Genomic DNA, 27,159 nt, shown 5'->3' on the forward strand with positions numbered 1-27,159 from the left:
TTTGAAAATATGATAAAATTTAATTATATTTCAAATAAATATATATACATTTTGTAACCTTCAGCAGGATCCATTATTATTACTTAAAAAACACTGATATGTATATCTTTTAAGCATGTAAAAATTACATAGTTGTTGACTTCTCTAAGGCAAGTCACTTATCACACATTAAAGAAAGCATTAAAAAATTCATTTTATAATCTTATATAAACGTTTTATATTTACCAAAGCCTACCACAATCCACAGGGCACAAATACTGGCCAACTAATTCTAACTTTTATGTTATACATAAAGTTGTTGTTTTATACCACTAAGATATCTAAGAAAATCAACTTTATAGCGCTTAGCTTTTCTCAGGCATCTGACTTGTGGAAGGAGAGAGGAAAGTCCAGTGAAGTTATAAGGAATCACAATGTTAACTTTTCCAGAATGAAAAAATAAACACATCTCATTTGCTCACAATACATTTACAAGTCAAAATGACCTCTAAACCAAATGTATATGGAGAGGTTTTGAAGAATATATTGGATATCCCAGGGGAGGATCAGCTGCTTGTACTGTAAGGTTTCTTAAAAGTAGTGGATGAGCTTGTATACTATAACGTTCCTCATCATCATTTGTGGCATAAAGCAATTCCCATGAAAGATTGGCCCACTGACCTCTAACAGCTTCAGCATTTAACTTCCCAACATGGATCAATAATTCTTGAAGGGTAAGTACTCTCCCAGTGTAAACGCCCTGTAAAGAAGAAGGAGGTTGGAGGGAAAGAAAAAGAAAAGAGATTATATTCAGGCCTTTATTTATAAACTTAGAGAAAAACTCCATTGTAGTTAAGCAAACTTAAATAGAAAGTACTATATAAAAATGTACACGAGTTGCTTGTCTTCAAAATGAAGAATCACTTCTATTTGGTTGCTCTCCGACTAAGCAAGAAATAAGAAAATTTCCTGACAGCCATTGTAGTCACTCCTTACTTTCTTCTCTATTCCCTCACTCCATCTGGCCTCAGCAAAACATAAATCATAAATATTAGTCAGTGAACAATCATCCAATTACTGAGATATATTTCATATTCCAAATAATTTAATGGCTTTTTAGTATATTCAGATATGTATAACTATCGCCACAATTTTTGGATATTTTCAGGACCTCAAAAAGAAACTGTACTGTTTAGCTATCACCCTCCTATCCCTAATTCCCCCAGTCACAAGCAACCACTAATAGCTGAGTAGTATTCATGTGTGTGTGTGTATGTGTACATCTTTATCCATTCGGCTGTCAGTGGATATTTAGGTTGATTTCAAGTCTTGGCTATTGGTAAACATTGCTGCTATGAACACTAGGGCGCATGGATCTTCTTGATTAAAGTTGTTGTCTTCTTTCAGATATATGTCCAGGAGTGGGACTGCTGGAGCATACGGTAACTATTTTCAGCTTTTTAAGGAACTTTTGTATTGCTCTCCATAGTGGCTGTACCTATTTACCTCCCCACCAACAGTATAAGAGGGTTCCTTGAACTCTCCACACTCTCTCCAGCATTTATTGTTTGTGGATTTTTTTTATATTAGCTATTTTGACTGGTTTGAGGTGTTATCTCATTGTAGTTTTGTGTTTCTCTAATAACTGGTGATACTGAACATTTTTCATGTTCCTTGATACCATGAGTATGATGTTAGCCGTGGGTGTCATATGTGGCCTTTATTATGTTGAGGTATGCTCCCTCTTTTCCAGTGAGTCAACTCTTCACATGAGGTGGCCAAAGTATTGGAGCTTCAGCTTTAGCATCAGTCCTTCCAATGAGCACCCAGGATTGACCTCCTTTAGAATGGACTGGTTGGATCTCTTTGCAGTCCGAGAGACTCTCAAGAGTCTTCTCCAGCACCACAGTTCAAAAGCATCAATTCTTCAGCATTCAGCTTTCTTCACAGTCCAACTCTCACATCCATACATGACCATGGGAAAAACCATTGCCTTGACTAGACGGACCTTGGTTGGCAAAGTAATGTCTCTGCTTTTTAATATACTATCTAGGTTGGTCATAACTTTCCTTCCAAGTAAGCATCTTTTAATTTCATGGCTGCAATCAGCATCCACAGTGATTTTGGAGCCCCCAAAAATAACTGTTTCCCCATCTATTTCCCATGAAATGATGGGACCAGATGCCATGATCTTTGTTTTCTGAATGTTGAGCTTCAAGCCAACCTTTTCACTCTCCTCTTTCACTTTCACCAAGAGGCTTTTTAGTTCCTCTTCACTTTCTGCCATAAGGGTGGTGTCATCTGCATATCTGAGGTTATTGATATTTCTCCCGGCAATCTTGATTCCAGCTTGTGCTTCTTCCAGCCCAGCGTTCCTCATGATGTACTCTGCATATAAGTTAAATAAGCAGGGTGACAATATACAGCCTTGACGTACTCCTTTTCCTATTTGGAACCAGTCTGTTCACTGGAAGACTCTGATGCTGGGAAGGATTGGGGGCGGGAGGAGAAGGGGACGACAGAGAATGAGATGGTTGGATGGCATCACCAACTCGATGGACATGAGTTTGAGTGAACTCCGGGAGTTGGTGATGGACAGGGAGGCCTGGCGTGCTGTGATTCATGGGGTCACAAAGAGTCGGTCACGACTGAGCGACTGAACTGAACTGAACTGATGTTCCCTCTATATCCCTACCTTCTGGAAAGTATTTTATTTATCATAAATGGATGGTGAGTTTTGTCCAAAGCCTTTTCTGCATTTACTGAGATGATCATATATTTTAATATTAATGCGGTATATCACATTTGTTTTTTGGGAGATATTAAAGAATCCTTGCATTCCTCAGAAAAATCCCACTTGATCATGGTATATGATCTTCTAAATGTATTGATGGGATAAGTGGGCTAGTATTTCAATGAAAATGTTTACATCTACATTCATCATTGATACTGGCCTGTTTTTTTAAATTAATTATTTTTTTTGGAGGCTAATTACTTTACAATATTGTAGTGGTTTTTGCCATACATTCACATGAATCAGCATGGGTGTACATGTGTTCCCCATCCTGACCCTCCCTCCCACTCCCTCCCCACCCCATCCCTCAGGGTCATCCCAGTGCACCAGCCCTGAGCACCCTGCCTCATGCATCGAACCTGGACTGGCGATCTATTTCACATATGATAATATACATGTTTCAATGCTATTCTCGCAAATCATCCCACCCTCACCTTCTCCCACAGAGTCCAACAGTCTGTTCTTTACATCTGTGTCTCGCATATAGGGTCATTGTTCCATCTTTCTAAATTCCATATATATGCGTTAATATACTGTATTGGTGTTTTTCTGAGTTTGTTCTGTATAATAGAATGCAGTTTCATCCACCTCATTAGAACTGATTCAAATAGATTCTTTTTAATAGTTGAGTAATATTCCATTATGTATATGTACCATGGCTTTCTTTTATTTTTTTGGTACTACAACTTTCTTATCCATTCATCTGCCAATGGACATCTAGGTTGCTTCCATGTCCTGGCTATTGTAAACAGTGCTGTGATGAACATTGGGGTACATGTGTGTCTTTCAACTCTGGTTTCCTCGGTGTGTATGCCTAGCAGTGGGATTGCTGGGTCGTATGGCAATTCTATTTCCAGTTTTTTAAGGAATCTCCACACTGTTCTCCATAGTGGCTATACTAGTTTGGATTCCCACCAACAGTGTAAGAGGGTTCTTTTCTCCGCACCCTCTCCAGCATTTATTGTTTGTAGACTTTTTGATAGCAACCATTCTGTCCAGTGTGAGATGGTACCTCATTGTGGTTTTATTTCCATTACTTTGGGAGGTGGGTCATAGAGAATCCTGCTATGATTTTTGTCAGACAGTGTTTTGCCTATGTTTTCCTCCAGGAGTTTTATAGTTTCTGGTCTTATGTTTAGATCTTTAATCCATTTTATTTTTGTGTACGGTGTTAGAAAGTGTTCTAGTTTCATTCTTTTACAAGTGGCTGACCAGTTTTCCCAGTACCATTTGTTAAAGAGATTGTCTTTTCTCCATTGTATATTCTTGCCTCCTTTGTCAAAGATAAGGTGTCCACTGGTGCATGGATTTCTCTCTGGGCTTTCTATCTTGTTCCATGGATCTATGTTTCTGTCTTTGTGCCAGTACCAAACTGTCTTGATGTCTGTGGCTTTGTAGTATAGCCTGAAGTCAGGCAGATTGATTCCTCCAGTTCCATTCTTCTTTCTCAAGATTGCTTTGGCTATTCAAGGTTTTTTGTAATTCCATAGAAATTGTGAAATTATTTGTTCTAATTCTCTAAAAAATCCCGTTGGTAGCTTGATAGGGATTGCACTGAATCTATGGATTGCTTTGGGTAGTATACTTATTTTCACTACAATGATTCTTTCGATTCATGAACATGGTATGTTTCTCCATCTATTTGTGTCATCTTTGATTTCTTTCATCAGTGTTTTATAGTTTTCTATATATAGGTCTTTTGTTTCTTTAGGTAGATTTATTCCTAAGTATTTTATTCTTTTCATTGCAATGGTGAATGGAATTGTTTCCTTAATTTCTCTTTCTGTTTTCTCATTGTTAGTGTATAGGAATGCAAGGGATTTCTGTGTGTTAATTTTATATCCTGCAACTTTACTGTATTTATTGATTAGCTCTAGTAATTTTCTGGTGGCGTCTTTAGGGTTTTCTGTGTAGAGGATCATGTCATCTGCAGTGAGAGTTTTACTTCTTCCTTCTTTTCCAATCTGGATTCCTTTTATTTCTTTTTTCTGCTCTGATTGCTGTGGCCAAAACATCCACAACTATGTTGAATAGTAGTGATGAGAGTGGGCATCCTTGTCTTGTTCCTGACTTTAGGGGAAATGCTTTGAGTTTTTCACCACTGAGGATAACGTTTGCTGTGCGTTTATCATATATGGCTTTTATTATGTTGAGGTATGTTCCTTCTATGCCTGCTTTCTGGAGGGTTATCGTAAATGGATGTTGAATTTTGTTAAAGGCTTTCTCTGCATCTATTGAGATAATCATATGGTTTTTATCTTTTGTTAATGTGGTGTATCACATTGATTGATTTGCGAATATTAAAGAATCCTTGCATCCCTGGGATAAAGCCCACTTAGCCATGATGTATGATCTTTTTAATATGTTGTTGGATTCTGTTTGCTAGAATTTTGGTCTATGTTCATCAGTGATATTGGCCTGTAGTTTTCTTTTTTTGTGGCATCTCTGTCTGGTTTTGGTATTAGGGTGATGGTGGCCTCATAGAATGAGTTTGGAAGTTTACCTTCGTCTGCAATTTTCTGGAAGAGTTTGAGTAGGATAGGTGTTAGCTCGTCTCTAAATGTTTGGCAGAATTCAGCTGTGAAGCCATTTGGTCCTGGGCTTTTGTTTGTTGGAAGAGTTCTGATTAGTTTCAACTTCTGTGCTTGTGATGGGTCTGTTAAGATTTTCTATTTCTTCCTGGTTCAGTTTTGGAAAGTTATACTTTTCTAAGAATTTGTCCATTTCTTCCAAGTTGTACATTTTATTGGCATATGGTTGCTGATAGTAGTCTCTTATGATCCTTTTTATTTGTGTTGTCTGTTGTGATTTCTCCATTTTCATTTCTAATCTTGTTGATTTGATTCTTCTCCCTTTGTTTCTCAATGAGTCTGGCTAATGGTTTGTCTTCTCGAAGAACCAGCTTTTAGCTTCGTTGATTTTTGCTATGGTCTTTTTTGTTTCTTTTTCATTTATTTCTGCCCTAATTTTTGTGATTTCTTTCCTTCTACTAACCCTGGGGTTCTTCATTTCTTCCTTTTCTAGTTGCTTTAGGTGTAGAGTTAGGTTATTTATTTGATTTCTTGCCTGTTTCTTGAGGTGGGTTTGTATTTCTATGAACCTTCCCTTTAGCACTGCTTTTACTGAATCCCATAGGTTTTGGGTTGTTGTGTTTTCATTTTTATTCGTTTCTATGCATATTTTTATTTCTTCTGTGATTTGCTGGTTATTCAGAAGAGTGTTGCTTACCCTCCATAAGTTTGTATTTTAATAGTTTTTTTCTGTAGTTGACATCTAATCTTACCGCATTGTGATCAGAAAAGATGTTTGAGATTATTTCAATTTTTTTGAATTTACCAAGGCTAGATTTATGGCCCAGGATGTGATCTATCCTGGAGAAGGTTCCATGTGCACTTGAGGAAAAAGGTGAAATTCATTGTTTTAGGGTGAAATGTCTTATAGATATCAATTAGGTCTAACTGGTCCATTGTATCATTTAGAGTTTGTGTTTCCTTGCTAATTTTCTGTTTAGTTGATATATCCATAGGTGTGGGTGGGTTATTAAAGTCTCCCACTATTATTGTGTTACTGTTAATTTTCCCTTTCATATTTGTTAGCATTTGCCTTATATATTGTGGTGTTCCTATGTTGGGTGCATATATATTTGTTATATCTTCTCCCTGGATTGATCCTTTGGTCATTATGTAGTGTCCTTCTTTGCCTCATTTCACAGCCTTTATTTCAAAGTCTATTTTATCTGATATGAGTATTGCTACTCCTGCTTTCGACTGGTCTCCATTTGCATGAAATATCTTTTTCCAGCCCTTCACTTTCAGTCTGTATGTGTCCCTAGGTTTGAGGAGGATCTCTTGCAGACAGCATATACAGGGGCAGTGTTTTTGTACCCATTCAGCCAGTCTTTGTCTTTTGGTTGGAGCATTCAACCCATTTACATTTGAGGTAATTATTAATAAGTATGATCCTGTTGTCATTTACTTTGTTGTTTTGGGTTTGAGTTTATAAACCTTTTCTGTGTTTAACATTTGTTGAAGAGCTGGTTTGGTGGTGCTGAATTCTCTGAGCTTTTGCTTGTCTGTAAAGCTTTTGATTTCTCCTTCATATGTGAATGAGATCCTTGCTGGGGACAGTAATCTGGGTTGTAGGTTTTTCTCTTTCATCACTTTTAGTATGTCCTGCCATTCCCTTCTGGCTTGAAGAGTTTCTATTGAAAGATTAGCTGCTATCCTTATAGGGATCCCCTTGTGGGTTATTTGTTGTTTTTCTCTTGCTGCTTTTAATATTTATTGTGTTTGATCTTCGTTAATTTGATTAATATGTGTCTTGGGGTGTTTCGCCTTGGGTTTATCCTGTTTGGGACTCTCTGGGTTTCTTGGACTTGGATGGCTATTTCCTTCCCTGATTTAGGGAAGTTTTCAACTATTATCTTCTCAAGCATTTTCTCATGGCCTTTTTGTCTTCTTCTGGGACTCCTATGATTCAAATGTTGGGGCATTTAACATTGTCCCAGAGGTCTCTGAGGTTGTCCTCATTTCTTTTCTTTTTCCTCTCTGTTTCATTTACTTCCACCATTCTATCTTCCACCTCACTTATCCTATCTTCTGCCTCAGCTATTCTACTGTTGGTTCCCTCCAGAGTGCTTTTGATCTCAGTTATTGCACTATTCAGATTGATTATATTCTTTGCAGCTAAAGATGGAGAAACTCTATACAGTTACCAAAAACAAGACCAGGAGCTGACTGTGGCTCAGATCATGAACTCCTTATTGCCAAATTCAGACTGAAATTGACCAAAGTAGGGAAAACCACTAGACCATTCAGATATGACCTAAATCAAATCCCTTATGATTATACAGTGGAAGTGAGAAATAGATTTAAGGGACTGGATCTGATAGATAAGAGTGCCTGATGAACTCTGGACAGAGGTTTGTGACATTGTACAGGAGACAGGAACCAAGACCATCCCCATGGAAAAGAAATTCGAAAAAGCAAAATGGCTGTCTGAGGAGGCCTTACAAATAGCTGTGAAAAGAAGAGAAACAAAAAGCAAAGGAGAAAAGGAAAGATATAAGCATCTGAATGCAGAGTTCCAAAGAATAGCTAGGAGAGATAAGAAAGCCTTCCTCAGTGATCAATGCAAAGAAATAAGAGGAAAACAAGAGAACAGGAAAAACAAGAGATCTCTTCAAGAAAATTAGAGATTCCAAGGGAACATTTCATGCAAAGATGGGCTCGATAAAGGACAGAAATGGTATGGACCTAACAGAAGCAGAAGATATTAAGAAGAGGTGGCAAGAATACACAGAAGAACTGTACAAAAAAGATCTTCACAACCAAGATAATCATGATAACGTGATCACTGACCTAGAGCCAGACATCTTAGAATGTGAAGTCAAGTGGGCCTTAGAAAGCATCACTACGAACAAAGCTAGTGGAGGTGATGGAATTCCAGTTGAGCTATATCAAATCTTGAAAGACGATGCAGTGAAAGTGCTGCACTCAATATGCCAGCAAATCTGGAAAACTCAGCAGTGGCCACAGGACCGGAAAAGGTCAGTCTTCATTCCAATCCCAAAGAAAGGCAACGCCAAAGAATGCTCAAACTACCACACAATTGCACTCATCTCACACGCTAGTAAAGTCCTGCTCAAAATTCTCCAAGCCAGGCTTCAGCAATATGTGAACCGTGAACTCCCAGATGTTCAAGCAGGTTTTAGAGAGGGCAGAGGAACCAGAGATCAAATTGCCAACATCCGCTGGACCATGGAGAAAGCAAGAGAGTTCCAGAAAAACATCTATTTCTGCTTCATTGACTATGCCAAAGCCTTTGACTGTGTGGATCACAATAAACTGTGGAACATTCTGAAAGAGATGGGAATCCCAGACCACCTGACCTGCCTCTTGAGAAACCTGTGTGCAGGTCAGTAAGCAACAGTCAGAACTGGACATGGAACAACAGACTGGTTCCAAATAGGAAAAGGAGTACGTCAAGGCTGTATATTGTCACCTTGCTTATTTAACTTATATGCAGAGTACATCATGAGGAACGCTGGGCTGGAAGAAGCACAAGCTGGAATCAAGATTGCTGGGAGAAATATCAATAACCTCAGATATGCAGATGACACCACCCTTATGGCAGAAAGTGAAGAGGAACTCAAAAGCGTCTTGATGCAAGTGAAAGAGGAGAGTGAAAAGGTTGGCTTGAAGCTCAACATTCAGAAAACAAATATCATGGCATCTGGTCCCATCACTTCTTGGGAAATAGATGGGAAAACAGCGTCAGACTTTATTTTTGGGGGCTCCAAAATCACTGCAGATGCTGACTGCAGCCAGGAAATTAAAAGACGCTTACTCCTTGGAAGGAAAGTTATGACCAACCTAGATAGCATATTAAAAAGCAGAGACATTACTTTGCCAACCAAGGTCCGTCTAGTTAAGGCTACGGTTTTTCCCGTGGTCATGTATGGATGTGAGAGTTGGACTGTGAAGAAAGCTGATCGCCGAAGAATTGATGCTTTTGAACTGTGGTGCTGGAGAAGATACTTGAGAGTCCCATGTACTGCAAAGAGATCCAACCAGTCCATTCTAAGGGAGATCAATCCTGGGTGTTCATTGGAAGGGCTGATGCTGAAACTCCAATATTTTGGCCACCTCATGCGACAAGTTGACTCACTGGAATAGACTCTGATGCTGGGAAGGATTGGAGGCAGGAGGAGAAGGGGACGACAGAGAATGACATGGCTGGATGGCATCACCGACTCTATTGACATAAGTTTGAGTGAACTCCAGGAGTTGGTGATGGACAGGGAGGCCTGGTGTGCTGTGATTCATAGGGTCGCAAAGAGTCGGACACGACTGAGCGACTGGACTGACTGACTGACTGATTGCACTATTCATTATTGATGGACTATTGTTTATTTCCTCTAGGTCCCTGTTAAACTTTTCTTGCATCTTCTCAATCCTTGTCTCCAGACTATTTATCTGTAACCCCATTTTGTTTTCAAGATTTTGGATCATTTTTACTACCATTATTCTGAATTCTTTTTCAGTTAGACTCCCTATCTCCTCCTCTTTTGTTTGGTTTGGTGGGATTTTATCCTGTTCCTTTACTTGCTGGATATTTCTCTGCCTTTTCATTTTGTTTAGGTTGCTGTGTTTGGGGTGGTCTTTCTGTATGCTGGAAGTTTGTGGTTCCTCTTCATTGTGGAGGTTCCTCCCTCTTAAGGTGTCCCAGTCATTAATCACTGGAAGAGGGAGAATCTTGTTAAAAGACACTTGTAGTTTTGGGTGATGTCTGGGAGGTTCTGCAGAGCTTCCAAGCCCTTTCCCTATGGAGTCAGGGTGCCTTGTCCTTCCAGTGCATTGATGAGGTCACCAACTAGGAATCTAGTGTTTTTACTCTGGCCTGTTTTTTTTTTTATGGTCTCTTTGTCTGGTTTTGATATCAGCTGGGAGCCTCATAGAATGAGCTTAGCAGTGTTCCTTCCTCTGCAATTTTCTGGAAGAGTTTCAGATGGATAGGTGTGACCTCTTCTCTAAATGTTTGACAGAATTTACCTGTGAAGCTATCCGGTCTTGGACTTTTAAAATCACAGTTTCAATCTCAGTTCAGAGTTTGTATTTCTGGTTCAGTCTTGGGAGATTGTACCTTTCTAAGAATTTGCCCTTTCTTCTAGGTTGTTCATTTATATTTTAAGTTTTTTGCTGTACTGTGTGGCATGTGGGATTTTAGTTCCCCAACCAGAATCGAACCTGAGGTGCCCCTATGGGAAGTATGGAGTCTTAACCACTGGACCACCAGGGAAGTCCCAATATAATTGATACATTTTAAACCTAGAAGGTTATCTCTATCACTGAGGTTAAATACTTTATAACTGATTTCTATTCTTTAAGGTTTATATACAAAAATGCTTAAGAACACATTTTTAACCTTACCATATTAGGATCATATCCCAGAGAAAACAAGTATGGTTTTTCTTGTAAAACTGCTTCTTTCCACTTTTCATCAGATACCAAACCAATGTACCAGTCACTTTCATATTCTTCAAGGCAGTTAATCAACTCTTTAAAATCTTCTATTGGACCTAAACTTGCTTTATCAATCATTAGTTTCAGAGTGTACCTTAAAAAAATGGAGAAACAAAGAATTTTAAGTTCGATCAATATTTTTAAGACATTAAATTAAAATCATACATATTTCAGAGAAAAAGAGAAATGATTAGAGTTAAAGCAAAAAAATCCAGAAAGCCATATAAAAAAAAGACAGTCCATATAAAAAAAAGAAGTACAAATGTAAGTGTATTCCTGATATAATCATAGTACATACCAAGCATTTTTTTTCGTTTTTAGGAAAGTGATCATTTTTAAAATTAAAAACGGAAGAGCATCTCCATTTTTTTTTTTTAAATCAACATTTTCCCGCCAATACTGAAACTTGTACGTAATCAAAATAAATTACCTGAAAGCTTTTAGGGCTAGTTGGAACAGGTCTGGTTTTTCTGTGAGCCAATCCAAGGCAAGAGACCAAGGCAAAACACCACTGTAAACTCTCAATATATGACCAGGACTAGGAATCCTATTGTCTACCCCAAACAAACTAAAGTAACAAGTCATTACTGCACGAACATAAAAGTCTTTTAGAACTCTGTCCTTTGCAATTTCTTCCACTACATTTGAGGCATTTTCTTTTGAAGGAAAACATTCCAACTGCCTTAAAATAAACTGGTACCAGTCTTCTGGAAATAATGAACTCATCTCCTTCATTTTGGAATTAGGTAAACAGTTAGACATCCACTCTTCAGGTAAGCTTAATAAGTGAGAATGAGAACAACTGAACTCCACGAGAGGGATATATGCCATGGCTTCTTGTTTTCCTTTGTCAATGGCAGGGTATCCAAGTGCAACTGCTTGGTAAAGACTCCTTTCAGTAACTGTGTTTGTAGACTGACTACCAATGTTCTGTGATTCTACTGATCCAGGAATAGGCAAATTTATACCTGGCAATACTTTCAACTGATCTTTTTCATCTTTTCCTTTTTTGATAGTTGGCTCTTCACTAAAAACATCATCAGACCAGTCATCCAAATTTTCTGAATTTAAACTATCTGTGTCTTCTGGGGATTCAGTTTGTGGTTCAGTATTCAAAGCAGGCAGGATTATTAGAGATGCTTTCCCTTTATTTTCAGTTTTGTGAACCTTCTCTAGCATGCTAGACCTTCTAGAACAGTACTGAACAAGTATCCACACAAGTACTTTAACAAGGTCACCTTTAAATTCTTTTAAGTTATCATGAGAATCAATTATGCCAGACAGGACATTCCTGGCATCAGAATAGAGTTTCACAGGCAAAACAGTACAGGGTGTCAAAACATTTCCAAAGTGCTCATTAATGTAACATAGTTTTACATATTCTTCTTGTTCAAAGGCACTTTCAAACACTTCGTCAACTCTTCGAGCTTCAGCAGTGTGACAGGATGTCTCTTGCAATTCTAACCCCTAAAGAGGAAATTAAAAGTACTTAAGCTTATGATAACTTATTACAAAAAGAAAAGTAACCAGTTTGGTAACTGTTCATGGATTGCATTCTCATAATAAAAATATGTAAAATGAAAAAAAAAATTATTTAACCTGATAGCTACATCTTAATTCAAACTTAATGACACATTTTTATGTTGGATATGGAAATGAAAAATAATGCTGCATTTTTAAAGACATTATAGAAATTCCAATGGAAATTCGCAAAACAATTTTAATAAGTATGACTATGATCTTAAGACTGTAGGTCAAGATTGAATCATACTTATTAAAAACTTTTTTAAATTATAAAATCTGGGAAGGAGCAAAATTGGAAATATATAGTATGCACATAATTTTGTATCCTTTCCATTTTACTTTATATAAGAGCATTATTCTACTGTAAAGGTATGTCATACTTTATTTAACCAGTACCCTGTTAAAGTTTTTAAAAATTATAATAACACAAAAATAACAGATTTATGTATTTGATTATTTTCTATTTCCTCCAACTACAATATAAACTCCATAAATCAGCTCTCTTTTGGTTACTCCTATATCCTCAATGCCTAAAGCAGTGTCTGGCACACAGTAGGTATGCAACAAATATATACTGAAAGAATGAATACTTTGAATATATTCCTATATAAATTTTAAACACATTTTGATTACTTCCCTAAAATGAAACACCTGAAGAGGATACATCAGGTCACTGTTTACTATTATTATTATTGTAATTATTGCTTACTTATTTATACATTTTCTCAAAACTACGAGTGTTATTAATAAAAGGCAATGCTGTTAGATTGTATTGTGATCCAGGGAAAGAACATGGAATATGACATTAGAAATTGCTTTTAAATAATGGCTCTGCTCAGATGCTAGTACACAATCCTGAGTAGTTCACTAACCCTCTGAGATTCCTTTTGCTTCTCTTTCAAGGAAAAATAGCCCTTGCATATAGGACTGTGAAGATTAAAGTAAGTAATGAAAGTGCTTTGTCAAATTTTTAAAGTGTTACATGGAGCACAAAAGATTATAAAGGACCTGCATTATTCAGTTCAGTTGCTCAGTCGTGTCCGACTCTTTGCGACCCCATGAATCACAGCACACCAGGCCTCCCTGTCCATCACCAACTCCCAGAGTTCACTCAAACTCATGTCCATTGAGTCGGTGATGCCATTTTAAAACCATACCATTTAAAAAATAGAACTAAATTAAGCAATGAAAATATCCTCCTTTTTTCATGAATTTATGCCTTCTCCTACTTGTACATGTTAGACTAGAACACTAGTTCTCAAACTTTAGGTGAGTCAGAAACACTGGGAGGCTTGTTAAAACAGACTGCTGGGCACTGCCCCAGAGTTTCTGATTCAGTAGGTCTGGGATGAGGCCTCAAAATTTCATTTCTAGTAAGTTTCCAGGAGATGTTAAAATTATTAATCTGAAGAACTGGATTTTGAGAACCACTGGACTAAAGGAACAGCTTTTTAATCACAGAAATTTTAGCCAATCTGCTCTAAGACAAAAAAATTCATTCATTCACTATTCATTTAACAAATACTTAGTAAGGGCCTACTATGTGCCAGGCACTGTTCCAGGGGCTTAGGATATAGTCTCCAAATAAAAACAAAGATCCATGCTCTTGTTAGAAAAGTGGGGGGGCAAAGGTAATCAACAATAAAATTAATAAGTAAATTACATAGTTTGTTAGAAGGTATAAGAGCTATAAAAACAGAGAAAAAGTAAAGCAAGCCAGAAGGATTGGAAGTGCAGTCAGGATGGGAGTGGATATGCAATTTTAAATAGAATAGTTATAGTAGACCTTACGGAGGTGACAATTGAACAAAGCCTTAAAGCTAGTGAGTTAGCTGTGTGGTTACCTGAAAGAAAGGTGTTCCAGGCAGAAGGAACAGCCAGTATGCTGGAGTGGAGTGTGACAGTTAAAGCAGCAGATGAGACAAAATAGAAAACTGGGAGCCTGACCATTTAGGGTCTTGGCGTTTACTCTGAACAAAAGAAGAAATCCTCTGTAGAATTTTGAGTAAAGAAGTGGTATGATCTGACTTAGATTTTAAAGATCATTCTGGGTGGTAATAGGCTAGTTGTGGGACCAGAAGTGGAAGCAGAGACCAATTAGGAAGCAATTGCAGTTACCCATGAAAAAGGATGAAAGGGGCTGAGGGCAGAAAGATGATGAGAAGTGGGTGGGATACAGGGTGACAAAAGCAGAGCCAATAAGATTTCTTACTGGATTGGATGTCGGGTATAGAAGTAAACAAGGAATCAAATATCACTAAAGCCCAAATGTTTTTGAGCTGAGCTACCAGAAGGATGGAATTGTCAGCAAGAACTGGGCCAGTCTGATATTAAGAGGTCAAGGAAGAGAGAAGGAACCAGCAGAGGAGACTGTCAAGGATTAATCCGTGAAACAAATGAAGAGACAACTGTTTCAAATGCTTGACAGGTCAAATAAGACCAGGTGTAAGAAATGATCATTGGATTAAGCAATCGTTAGTCACTGGTGACCTTGACATTAGTGGTTTTTCAGTAGTAATAGAAAGGGTCAAAAACTAGGGTAAGTTGAAGAGAAATGAAAATTGGAGACATGATGATAAGCAATTCTAATAAAGCATTTTGCTCTGAAAGGAGAAAAACAGAGTGTTAGCAGGTAAGGGAAGTGGGGTCAAAAGAATGTTTTTATTAAGTTGAGAATGCTTATACAATACAGGAGTGAAGAAAATATTAGTCACCTTTTTGAGATGCTCAACCAGATAAGGATAAAAAGAGTAAGACTGGATAAAAAAGGGGCAAGTGTACTTTGTTATTATGCTCTATCATATAGTCAACACTAGTCTATCAATATGTGCATATTGAAATATATTTAAAAATCCTAGGTGTTTTCACAAGTAATTAAAAGATACTCTTTCAAAGTGAGCTATTAAGTCTCTGATGTGTGCTTAACAAAAATTTTAACTTGTACAAGAGAGATTAAATGCACAATGACCTTAATGTTAACACAGCAATAAGTATAGCCACATTCTAGAATCATTATCCATATTAAACGATCCTGAAAACGGCCCAAGTAATGAGACCCAGGTAAGAGGAGACCTAAAACAAATTAGAAAAAAAAGTAAGTAATTGTTCAAGCTTGTTTTATTTTGCCATGTGAATCTTTAAAAAATCGATAAAACACCTGGAACTAATTCATAACTCCTTCTACCCTCTTTTTATGTCAAAAATACAAACGACTGTCCATTGCGTATCAGGAGAAATTAAGCTTTTTACAGGAACAGTTGGAAGAGAAAACTATAGGTGATAATTAATAAGAATTTAAGAATATATTTTCCATAAAAACAACAGATAAGAACCTCTTACATAAAATTCTAAATACATGCTAAATATATTAGGAAAACAAATATATTTTGGACATTTTTATATACATGCCTATAAAAATGATTTGTGCTGTTAAAAACTTACATAAAATGCTACCTTCCAGACTATAATACAAATACTCTTAAAACTTAGGTTTTCTCTTAACATTATGTCTCTGAGATATTTTATTGACTACAAAGCTCATTCATTGTAACTGCACTGAGAATTCATTGTATGAATGTAGCTAAATTTAAATGTTCATTTCCCTGTTAATAAACACTTCATGTTTTCCAAGTTTTCACTATTATAAACAATGCTATATAAATTACTTTGTACAAATCTGTTTGTACTGCTATTCAATAAAAGGTCTGCTTACAAAGTTGGCCCTTGGCTGGAAACTTGTATTTCACTATCCTAACTGATAAACAGTCTCTCTTTGGACCTAAACTGTTTGTGCAAAGAATACAGTTTATACTGAACACTTGCTTTCCTTTTGGGAGGCTAGAATTTTGGCATGTGGTAGGCAGAAGGGCCTACATGACCAGCCCTCAATATGTTTAGGCACTGAGTCTCAAATAAGCTTCCCCAGTAGTCAACATATCACACATACTGTCACAACAAGTTGCTGGGAAATTAAACACGTTCTGTGTAACCCCACTGGGAGAGGATGCCTGGAAGCTTTCACCCAGTCTTCTCACCCCATGTGATTTTCCTTTGCTGTATTTGTTTTGCACCCTTTTGCTATATTAAATCTTAGCTATGAGCACAACTGTACACTGAATCCTATGTGTCCTAAAAAATCATCACACCTGGGACCCCCAAAACACATGTGCAAGAGTTTCTCTAGAATTGGAATCACTGGACGATAAAATCTAAAACTGGAATCCTTAGGTCATGAGATATGTACATCATTACTACAGACTATTAAATTTACTCTTCAAGGTAGCTGTATGAATTTACACATTCCCTTCCAGCAAGGTTTGAGAGTTCCTATTTCTACTCCCTAGCTAACACTTGTTAATATCTCTTTTTTTACATTTTGCCAATCACATGTGTGTGAAATGTTACCTCACTGTTGTTCGCTTTTTCTCCAGGAAATACTTAAAACACACTTACTGGATGAATATAATTGATTTGATAATGAGGTATAAGGTATTTATTATTTCAGATGTGAGTTTAACCTTACAGGTATTTTAAAAAGTGGCACTGCACTAAATAATAAAAATTAACTGGAACTGGATAAAAGGAAAAGTGTAGAATATTTCCTATAAGAAAGGAAAATGACTATTCATGAAAAATTTGTATTACAAAAAGTTTTTACTAAATTATCTCACTTAATAGATAATTTTAAAAACTCAACCCAAGTAAACATTAAAATTCCAATTTTAAATTGTTATTCTCTGCCAGTAGAGTCAGTGTGCTAGGAAGTCACTGGCCATATCTAAACCAAATATGGTGCTAAAGTATACAGCAGGAGACAACGAACTATTGTTATCAGTTTGTCCTTCTCTAAAGCCAACCTTAATATAAAATAGTTGAACTTACACAGTGTATGATGAAATTAGAAAGCTATCATAAAATTATGATTATAATATTAGTCCATTCTCATTAAAAAATCTTGCTAATATTCATACAGAACTTCATTTTGGAAGGCTATGGATCACGGACCAAAGCTTTTATGTTACCTTGCCTCTAGCCTTGTCAGATTGCTGAAGTTGGTAGATAGTAACTAGTAAGATAGTAAGACACAGCACACTTCTTTAAGTTCTTCAATTTGATATATAATACTGGTTATAGTAACTAGTAAGACACAAGCACACTTCTTTAAGTTCTTCAATTTGATATATAATACTGGTTTTCACTCTATGGGCTTAAGCTGTTACTTCTACCTGACATGAACTCATCATAAATTCATGAAAATTTTGGAAAATAAGGTGTTTTCATGCCTCATGGTGGGACTATAACCTGATTTGAGTCAAGAAAATATTTCTTAAAAACTGTCAAAATTAAGGTGTTAATGAAATTTTCACTCAGTAATTTTATGACTTTATTTACCTCAAAACAAGAAGATATACTTCTCATATTTAGTCTGTCTTCCTGCACATCAAAGTTTTAGAATCTGTATAATAGCTGGATCAAAACACCGTTTTTCTGTGTGTTCATTTTCCTATACTTCAAATATATTAGTTAGGATGTCATAAGCACAACCCATTCACTTACCTAAACTCCCAGCTGCCATTGCAGATTGTAGAGCAGTAGTTAAACCCGGGACCATCTGGCAATAGTACACTGTATCTGCACACACACAGGCTGTGGTGCCCACCACTCCTGGCCAACTCTGAACAGGTCGAGGAAACCCCACCAAGAACAAAGGAAGGGTAAAGAGAGGGAGTAAAGGAGAAGAGAGTAGTGTAGAAAAAACTATGAAGACCAACACGAATGGAGAGAAGACAATGTTGAGTACACCCAAAGTGGTGGTTGATTTTCTACGTTTTTTCTCTGTCCATGATGCCACAAGCACAGTCACAGCAAACTGCAATTTAGCGATGAACTGAATCAGACGATCACGCATGATACCAACCTGGAGAGACATAAAAATGACTTTTTTTATTCTTAAATACTTTTCACGAATTTTCAAGATCATATAAGAAAAACAATATAATTTTATCATTGCCCCAAGATTTTTGAGGAAATTGCCATTATCTAAGATTCTCTGTTATAATTTTCTTGATTCCCACAATTAGCAAACGAGACTATATTTTTAAAAGTTTAGGCTCTCTTAAAAAAAGTAGCACTAAAGAGCAATGACAGAGTGCTATGTCTATCTTATGGTTGATTAAGCTCTGCGTTATATGCTTATTAAGTCATAAGAACTAGAAGTAGTAAATAGCTAAGCAACTATATTTAATTTATTCTTATTTTAGAGAATACTTTACAGATTAAGAAATTTTAATCCTAATTACACATCATGCCATAAGACAAATCTCAACTGACTGAAATCTAAATATATTTATACAATCATGAAAAGTATGTTCTTCAATCAAAACTGAATTAAATCAACAGCAGAATGAAATGTGGAAATTAAAAGACATATTCCTAAATAACCAACAGGTCAAAGAAGAAATCACAAGATAAATAAGAAAACATTTTCAGATGAATGAAAAACAAATCAAAACTTGTGATACAGCAAAAACAATCCTCAGAGAGAAATTTATAGTTACAACTGTATATATTAAAAGAACAGAACTATCTTAAACCAGTAACCTAATCTTCCATCTTAGGAAACTAGAGAACAAAGAGCAACTAAATCTCAAGTAAGCAGAAGAAGAGAAATAATAAAGATTAATAAATTAATAAAAATAAAATTAATAAAATAGAGGATAGAAAAATAATAGATAAAATCAATGAAACCAAAAGCTGTTTGGTTTTTTTTTTTGAGGAGATCAACAAAACTGACAAACCTTTAGCCAGACTGACCAAGAAAACTACATAGAAGATGTAAATTACCAAAATAAGGGATGAAACAGATAACATTACCAGCAACCTTACAGAAAAAAACATAAGAGAATATTATGAAAAACCGTATGCCAACAAATTAGGTCACTTAGATGAAACTGACAACTTCTAAGAAAAAGACATAAATTACCAAAACTGATTTAAGAAAAAACAGAAAATCTGAATACACATATAACAAGTAGAGAAACTGAATTAGTAATTTAAAAGCTTCCCAAAGAGAAAAGCTGATAGCTTCAATACTACAAAATACTTACTACATAGTACAAAAGATATTAAGATACAAACTGAATACTATAAACATTTAAGAATTATTAATATAATCAAACAATCTTGAAAAAAAACAACAAAGTCATAAGATTCACACTCCCAATTTTAAAACTACTACAAAGCTAGTATTGTAATCAAGACAGTGTTGTACTGGCATAAGGACAGATATATAACGAATGGAAAAGAGAATCAGTGTCCAGAAATGAACCCTTATATTTGTTGCTTGACTTTTGACAAGGTGCCAAGAAAAGTCACTGAGGGAAAAATAGCTTTTAGAATAAATGATACTGAAACCACTGTACAACCATATACAAAAGAATGGATTTGGAAATTTACCTCATAACATATACAAAGATTAATTCCAAGTAGATCACAGAATCAAGTGTAAGAACTAGAAGACATAGTAAATCTTCATGATCTTGAAAGCAGTGTTTATTAGATATGACACCAAAAATATAAGCAACAAAAGAAATAAATAGAACTTCATAAAAATTAAAACTTTTTTGCTTCAAAGGATATTGTCAAGTAAGCTAAAGAAAACCTACAGAATGGGAGAAAAATTTTCCTGATCATATATCTGCCAAGGAACTTATGCAGAATATATGAAGAACTCTTATTAAACTTAACAGTAAAAAGGCAAATAACCAGGGTAAAAATGGGCAAAGAATTTGAAAAGACATTTCCTTTAAAAACATACATAAATGGCCAATAAATATACATAAAGATGAACCATTAGCATTCAGAGAAATGCACTATTAAAATCACAAAAAGAGAGTTCACATTCATGAAAATCCTATAATGAAAAAGTAAAACAACTGTTGGTGTCTTTTGCCAAATGCAAAAGACAATATACTTGATAATTTTGATCATGTGAAATGTCCCAAACTGGAAAGTCCTTGGAGACAGAAAATGGATTAATAGTTGCTGGGGCTGGAGTAGTAGAATGGATGGAGAGTGGAATGGAAATGACTATTAATGTGTATGAGGTTTCTTTCTGGGATGTTGAAAATGATCTAAAATTAGACTGTGGTGATGGCTACAAAGTTCTGAATATAAACCACAACTTCAGGTTTTCAAGTGAATCATTTTATGGTATATGAAATACATCTCATTAAAGATACTAAAAAAACATATTCACCAGTAAGAGTCTGATTCCTGTATCCAGGCTTCTGCTCCACCATATGTCTGTATTGGAGATAAGCAAGTGCACTGCGGATACAATGACTGTCTCCAATAAAGCATTTTCTGTATTTTGCCATACCTGCAGTATACAAATTAACCATTTTACTAGGCAGAATTTGATAATTTAAGTAAACTGCTAAACAAAATCATAATTTTGGAACAGGAACATATTAGTATTACCATTCTAAAAGCTCTTGTGAATCCAATGGAGACAGATACAGAGTGAAGCCTGTGTAAGGAACTGTCCAACGAAAGAAATGCTATCATAGCAAAAGGTGACACTAAGACAAAAAACAGACAAATTTAATGAAGGCAAAATAATCTTTTACCATATTTAATTTTGGTCTGTATTTTTATGAGCACATTCAAGCAATTAATTAAAAAAGAATAAGCAAACAAACCAAAACATAAAAGAATATCTATATGCAATATAACATTATACAAATACAGGAGTTCTGTAACATTTTTGTATACTTCCTAGATATAATGCAAGTTTATTATGTTTTATCTGCCTACCTAGATTTATTAAAATCCGTCTGACAACACCAATCTTCATAAGCTTTGTCTGCTTCTCTAGGAATAAAGTCACAGTTTGTACATCCTTTGGATAGAAAGGGTTCCGGAAAATTCCAAAGATATAGATACTTTGAATTTCTTTAAGAATCCACAGTATTATAAATAATATCATCAAAGTATAGCCAACAACAGCCTGAGGGCTGTTCTTGGAAATCTGTGAGAAACTGGCAAAGTGATGCAACAAGCCAGTTTCTAAGAGGGCCAAGACTAACACAATGCTGTAGAAAAGGTATTCCCTCCAAGCAAACTGGATTTCTGAACCACTGGATAAAGCATTAGATTTGGTTCCAACTCTGTGTCTGGTCACACTGTGTTTGAAGACAAGAACCATCTCACTTAGGTTAAGACTCAGTAAGAACCCAAGTCCAGTCATGAAAAGAACCACACCAACAGTGCTGGGAATGAAATAAGATGCTACAGCTGTTCCAGCAGAAATGATGAACATTATTAACAACCTGCAGAGGGAGGGAAAAAAAAAAAAAGATCTGCTTGAAAAGAAAAAAAAATGTTCCTTGAGAATAAATTACACTATCACTTTAATACTGAAAATAATTACCGTAGGTGAGTTGACATAGATGAGCCTCCAAGGCCGAACTCTAAAACCTGCTCCATTGCCCATAAGAAAAGTGCATCAGGTGGGGGTAGGGTCCCGAGTGCCCAAAAAAAGGGTAAAAATATAAACAAGATGTGTAAAATCTGATTCATCTGTTCTAGAGCTGGTATATTTACCATAAACCTACAATAAAAAGAAAGTATTTAAATCATACAAAACAATAAATAGAAGATCTTTCCAGGAAAAACAAAATATATATATGTCCTCTACACCCCACCTCCGCCCTGAAACAAGAAATACATTTACAAAAAGGTCCAAACTGCAAAAGATCAAAAACACAAACTGTGATCACTGTCCTTCTCCTATACCAGGAAGTAGTCAATTGTATACAAGTGTAGTACTTAGAAAATATATGTATTCAAATGTGAAAAGAAGGACTAAGTAATTAACTAAATAAAACTGAGTTTAGGGATTTGTAAAACTAAACTGAGCCTACAGCAAAAATACTTCTCCCTTAAATGTTTAAACATGGTTCCAATTACATTGGCTACAATTCCACTAATGAGTCTTTAGAGTTTAAAATTTTTAAATTCAAGTCTAGAAAAGAGTCTCTTTTCTACTCTTTTCAACTCTTGGCAACTCTAGAAAAGCCGCTAGCAAAGAGAGAAAGCTCTTCTTTTCTTCCTCCTCTCTCCTGTACAGTCTTGCTCCCAGGTCCTAGAATTTCAAGTCAGTACATTCAATATCAGAGGTCAACAACCTGAGGTTATGAACACATCTCTGTGGTTCAGACTGGGAACTTAACCAGCATATACTATTTCTATTTTGAATAAATAGTGGTACAGATTTGGGAACAGAAACTTGTACAGCACAATCTCATTAATGAGTGAAGTCTTCTATCTTAAGTGGAGAAACTGGTTTTTGGTACAGCACTTACCATCAAACTGCTTCAAATAATTTGATAAAAACTTTAAAGCACAGAAGAATAAACATTATCTATATGTTGCTAAGTTTTTGGAATAAGGTTAACCAAACACCTTGCCTGGAAACCAACAATGCTGTTGTACTTACAGAGTTCCAAAGACAATTTTCAGAAGAGAAAACTAAATGTCAAAACTTATAGCATAGTAATTGTACTTGAATATCTGAGCTGCTAGGAATTAAAGTCAAGCAGAAAGGCAACTTCAGTAATTATCCACTTCAGTGTAAATTAACAGCCCAGAAGCAAATGCATAGCAACTACAATTATAATAATGGTATAAATGTGCTTCCTCACACAGATTACCAGCATGATGCAAGCTAATGTACTCTGCTTCATAATGTACGTCCTTCAAATTTTTATAAGCAGAGAGAATTAATGAACACAATTAATTAACAATGTGATGCTACATTAGAGGATAATACTTGCTGTAGTGTAGTTTTAAAATAAAATTCATTTCATTCTGAGATGAAAACACTCCAGTAACAAAAAAGAAAATCAAACTACACACAATATGCCATAGAAGGTCAAGGAAAATGTGTAGACTTGTACAGCTATTTTTGTCCTTTTTTAAAAAATACAACAGTTCCCTTGCTAACATATTCAAAGAAAGGATAATTTGTGTAAAAATAACGTATCCTCAGGAAATATTCACCCAAGTTCTATTCCTGTCCCTCCAATCTTTGTCCTTAAAGTAAACAACAAGCAATTGTATAGAAAAGTATAAATACATCACAAATAAATAAGAACACATAATTGAAGTAACCAAACATTGTAATTACTTTCCTATGTATGATTGAGGATAATCAAACTGATGATTACTGTGGTTCTTTTATACAGAAAAATGTTTAAATCTTAAAGTTTCTGATAACGTAACAGGAATTTTCTAGAGCAAAAAAAAAAATCCAAGCCTGCAAGAAAAAACCTGTTTTTCTAACAACCACAAAAATACTTCAAGTTCTGTACACTCACTCACAATCCGCGTAAGATATTCTTGCTGTTAAGTCGCTTCAGTCGTGTCCGATTCTGTGACCCCATAGACGGCAGCCCACCAGGCTCCGCCATCCCTGGGATTCTCCAGGCAAGAACGCTGGAGTGGGTTGCCATTTCCTTCTCCAATGTGTGAAAGTGAAAAGTGAAAGTGAAGTCGCTCAGTCTTGTCCGACTAGTAGCGACCCCATGGACTGTAGCTCCACCAGGCTCCTCTGTCCATGGGATTTTCTAGGCAAGAGTACTGGAGTGGCTTGCCATTTCTTAATACATAGCAAATAAGATGATATAAATATTCATCATTCATTCAAACAGTTCCTGAGAGTCTATGAATTAAGAATTGTAGGTTTAATAATTGTCTTTAATAAAAATGTATAGAAAAAAATCATTTAAAAATTATTAATATACAACTATACTAGGTAGAATAAAGGATGAAGAAAGAGAAATTTACTACACCGTATGGCTTAATCTCTTAAACTTTAATATTCTCTGAAAGGAAATTAAGATACAACTTGACATATCTGACAACTCTCCAAATTTGAATACACATTTCATATAGTATTTATCTGCAGTTATCTCACCTACAGTGAGACAGTAACTCAATAATTTACATTCTGAAAATAATAATCGTATAAACTTAAATCTTTCAAAAAGGGTCAAATGTATAAATATACATTTAAAATTGATTTTGTTAACTTCTCAAAATCAAGCAATTAACATATTTTATAGTTAGAAATTCCAGTGGTACTAAGAAATCAATTATAACAGAATTTCCATAAATTCTCTTTACATATCTGATTAGCTGAATAACTACAAAGGTGTTATAGTGTCCTCTGGTCCATAAATGTAGCACAATTAGAAAAGATTAAGAATCAGTCAGTTTCAGTACACAAACTGGCTACACATTTTTAAATGCCTTGTTTTCTTTTAGGCTACCATAACAAAGTAGGAGGAGAAGGCAATGGCAAGCCACTCCAGTACTCTTGCCTAGAAAATCCCATGGATGGAGGAGCCTGGTAGGCTGCAGTCCGTGGGGTCGCTAAGGGTCAGAAACTACTGAGCGACTTCACTTTCACTTTTCACTTTCACACATTGGAGAAGGAAATGGCAACCCACTCCAGTGTTCTTGCCTGGAGAATCCCAGGGACGGGGGAGCCTGGTGGGCTTCCATCTATGGGGTCACACAGAGTCGGACACGACTGAAGTGACTTAGCAGCAGCAGCAGCAGCAACAAAGTAGGATGGACTAGATGGCTCAAACAATAGAAATTTATTTCTCACAGTTCTGGTACATAACAAAGTATCCTACAACAAGGTGGCTCAAACAACAGAATTCATTTCTCACAGTCTGAGATCAGAATGCCTTTATGATTGGGTTCTAATGAGAACTCTCTTTCTGGCTTGCAGGAAGCAAATTTCTCACTGCATCCTCACGTGGTGGAAAGAGATGAAGCTCTCTAGTGTCTCCACAGGGGCACCAATTCCACTAGGGACTAGGGTTACCCCAACGACCTATTTCTCACTGCATCCTCACGTGGTGGAAAGAGATGAAGCTCTCTAGTGTCTCCACAGGGGCACCAATTCCACTAGGGACCAGGGCTACCCCAATGACCTAATTACCTCCCAAAGACCCTCACAAAATATCACTACACTGGGGGGTTAGGACTTCAACATATGAGTTTTGAAGAGACATACACAATCAGTCCATAACATTCCACCCCAGTCTCCCAAATTCATGTTCTTCTTATCTGAAAAATACATTCATTCCTTCCCGACAGCCACAAAATTCTTAACTCATTCCAGTATCAACTCTAAAGTCCAAAGTTATATCTAAATATCATCTAAATCATATACAGGTAAGATTTGAGGTGCGACTTATCCTGAGGCAAAACCCTCTCCAGCTGTGAACCTATGAAACCAGACAAGTCATGTGCTTCCAAAACCCAGTGGTGGGACAGGCAAAAGATGGACATTCCCATTCCCAAAGGGAGAAACAGGAAAGAAAGAAGGGGTGTTTGGTCCTAAAGAAGTCCAACATCTGGCAAGGCAAATTTCATTAGATTCAAAGCTTGGAGAATAATCCTCCTTGGTTTCATACTCTGCTCTCCAGGTCCCCAGAGTGGAATGTGACCCAAAGAGCTCTAGGTGTGGGTCCTATACACCACAGCTCTACAGATCAGTACCAGACCCAAGGCTTCCAGCAGAGACCTTCTAGCTTGCTGAAACCTAACAGTCTCGGAATCACTTTTGAGGTCACTTTTCTCTCTTTTGAAAGAAAAACACATGTTCACAGCCAAATAACTCTAATATCCTTGTCCTTCAAATTTAAGAAGCTGAACAGCCTTCATTCATTATATCTTTATTTCAAACTAGAAGTGTTTCTACTCATATAATCTCAGAAACTCATTAAATTCAATGAGTGACAGTCCGGCCACACCTTTGGTGTTCCCTTCAGAATATGCTTTCTCATTTTTTGCAATATGGACAGACTGACAGTTTCCTAAACCTTCAACCTCTGGTTCCATTTTGCTTAGCAATTCCTACTTCAATTCATTTCTCTCCTTTATATTTTACTATAAGCAGCCAGGAGAAATCAAGCTGTTCATTCAACACTTTGCTTAGAAATCTCCTCAGTTATATGTCCTAATTTATTACTCTCAAGTTCTGCCTTCCACAAAACTTCAGAAAATGGTTCAGCTAAGTTCTTTACCACTTTATAAGTTCTTTTCAACTTTCTAACAAGGATTGCCCTTTCCTCTAGTTTCCAATAACCTGTTCTCACTGCTGTCTTAAGAGCTCACCAGAATTGCCTTTAATGTCCATATTTCTAGCACTCACTTCAAAACTCTTCCAGCCCCTACCCATTATCCAGTTCCAAAGCGGCTTCTATACTTTTAGGTCTTTGTTACGGGAGTACCCCATCTTCTAAACGCATCTTTGGTGGCTCAGATGGTAAAGAATCTGTCCACATTGCAGGAAACCCGGGTTCAATCCCTGGGTCAGAAAGGTCCCTGGAGAAGGAAATGACAATTCACTCCAGTATTCTTGCCTGGAGAATTCCACAGACAGAGGAGTCTGTCAGGCTACAATCCATGAGATCACAAAGAGTCGGACATGACTGAGCAACTAACACTTCCACTTTCACCCCAGCTTCTTGGTATCAAAATCTTAGCCAGCTCCTAAAGAAATATTATAGTCTGAAAGGTTTAAACAACTGAAATTTATTTCTCACAGATCTGAAAGTCTGAGATCAGAGTGCCACCATGATCAAGGTATGGTGAAAACTCTTTCTGGCTTGCAGGCAGCTGCCTTCTCCCTTTACCTTCATATGTTAAAGGGAGAAATCAGACTCTCTGGTTTCCCATCCCACTAGGGCCCCACCCTTATTGTCCCAATCAGCTCCCAAAGACTCCATCTCCAAATACCACCACAAAAGGGGT

At 36.4% G+C, this 27,159-nt stretch overlaps 1 protein-coding gene across 4 annotated transcripts in view; it reads right to left on the reverse strand.

Moving 5' to 3' along the window:
* PCNX4 (pecanex 4) overlaps positions 1-27,159 on the reverse strand; it is a 41,565-nt gene continuing 14,406 nt past the window's right edge. For all 4 annotated transcript variants that reach the window (XM_055436229.2, XM_055436228.2, XM_055436225.2 and 1 more), the window contains 9 exons: positions 21,755-21,934; positions 21,139-21,653; positions 20,803-20,903; positions 20,579-20,701; positions 17,878-18,238; positions 15,290-15,393; positions 11,228-12,264; positions 10,705-10,891; positions 1-739 (listed from right to left, as the gene is read on the reverse strand). In XM_055436229.2, the coding sequence (XP_055292204.2) occupies positions 488-739; positions 10,705-10,891; positions 11,228-12,264; positions 15,290-15,393; positions 17,878-18,238; positions 20,579-20,701; positions 20,803-20,903; positions 21,139-21,653; positions 21,755-21,930 (2,856 nt within the window). In that variant the 5' untranslated portion in view covers positions 21,931-21,934 and the 3' untranslated portion in view covers positions 1-487. The remainder of the gene's footprint in view (positions 740-10,704; positions 10,892-11,227; positions 12,265-15,289; positions 15,394-17,877; positions 18,239-20,578; positions 20,702-20,802; positions 20,904-21,138; positions 21,654-21,754; positions 21,935-27,159) is intronic.

The sequence above is a fragment of the Moschus berezovskii genome, chromosome 9, assembly GCF_049115385.1.
Source record: "Moschus berezovskii isolate FMDL1 chromosome 9, NW_MosBer_1.0, whole genome shotgun sequence".
NCBI lineage: Eukaryota > Metazoa > Chordata > Mammalia > Artiodactyla > Moschidae > Moschus > Moschus berezovskii.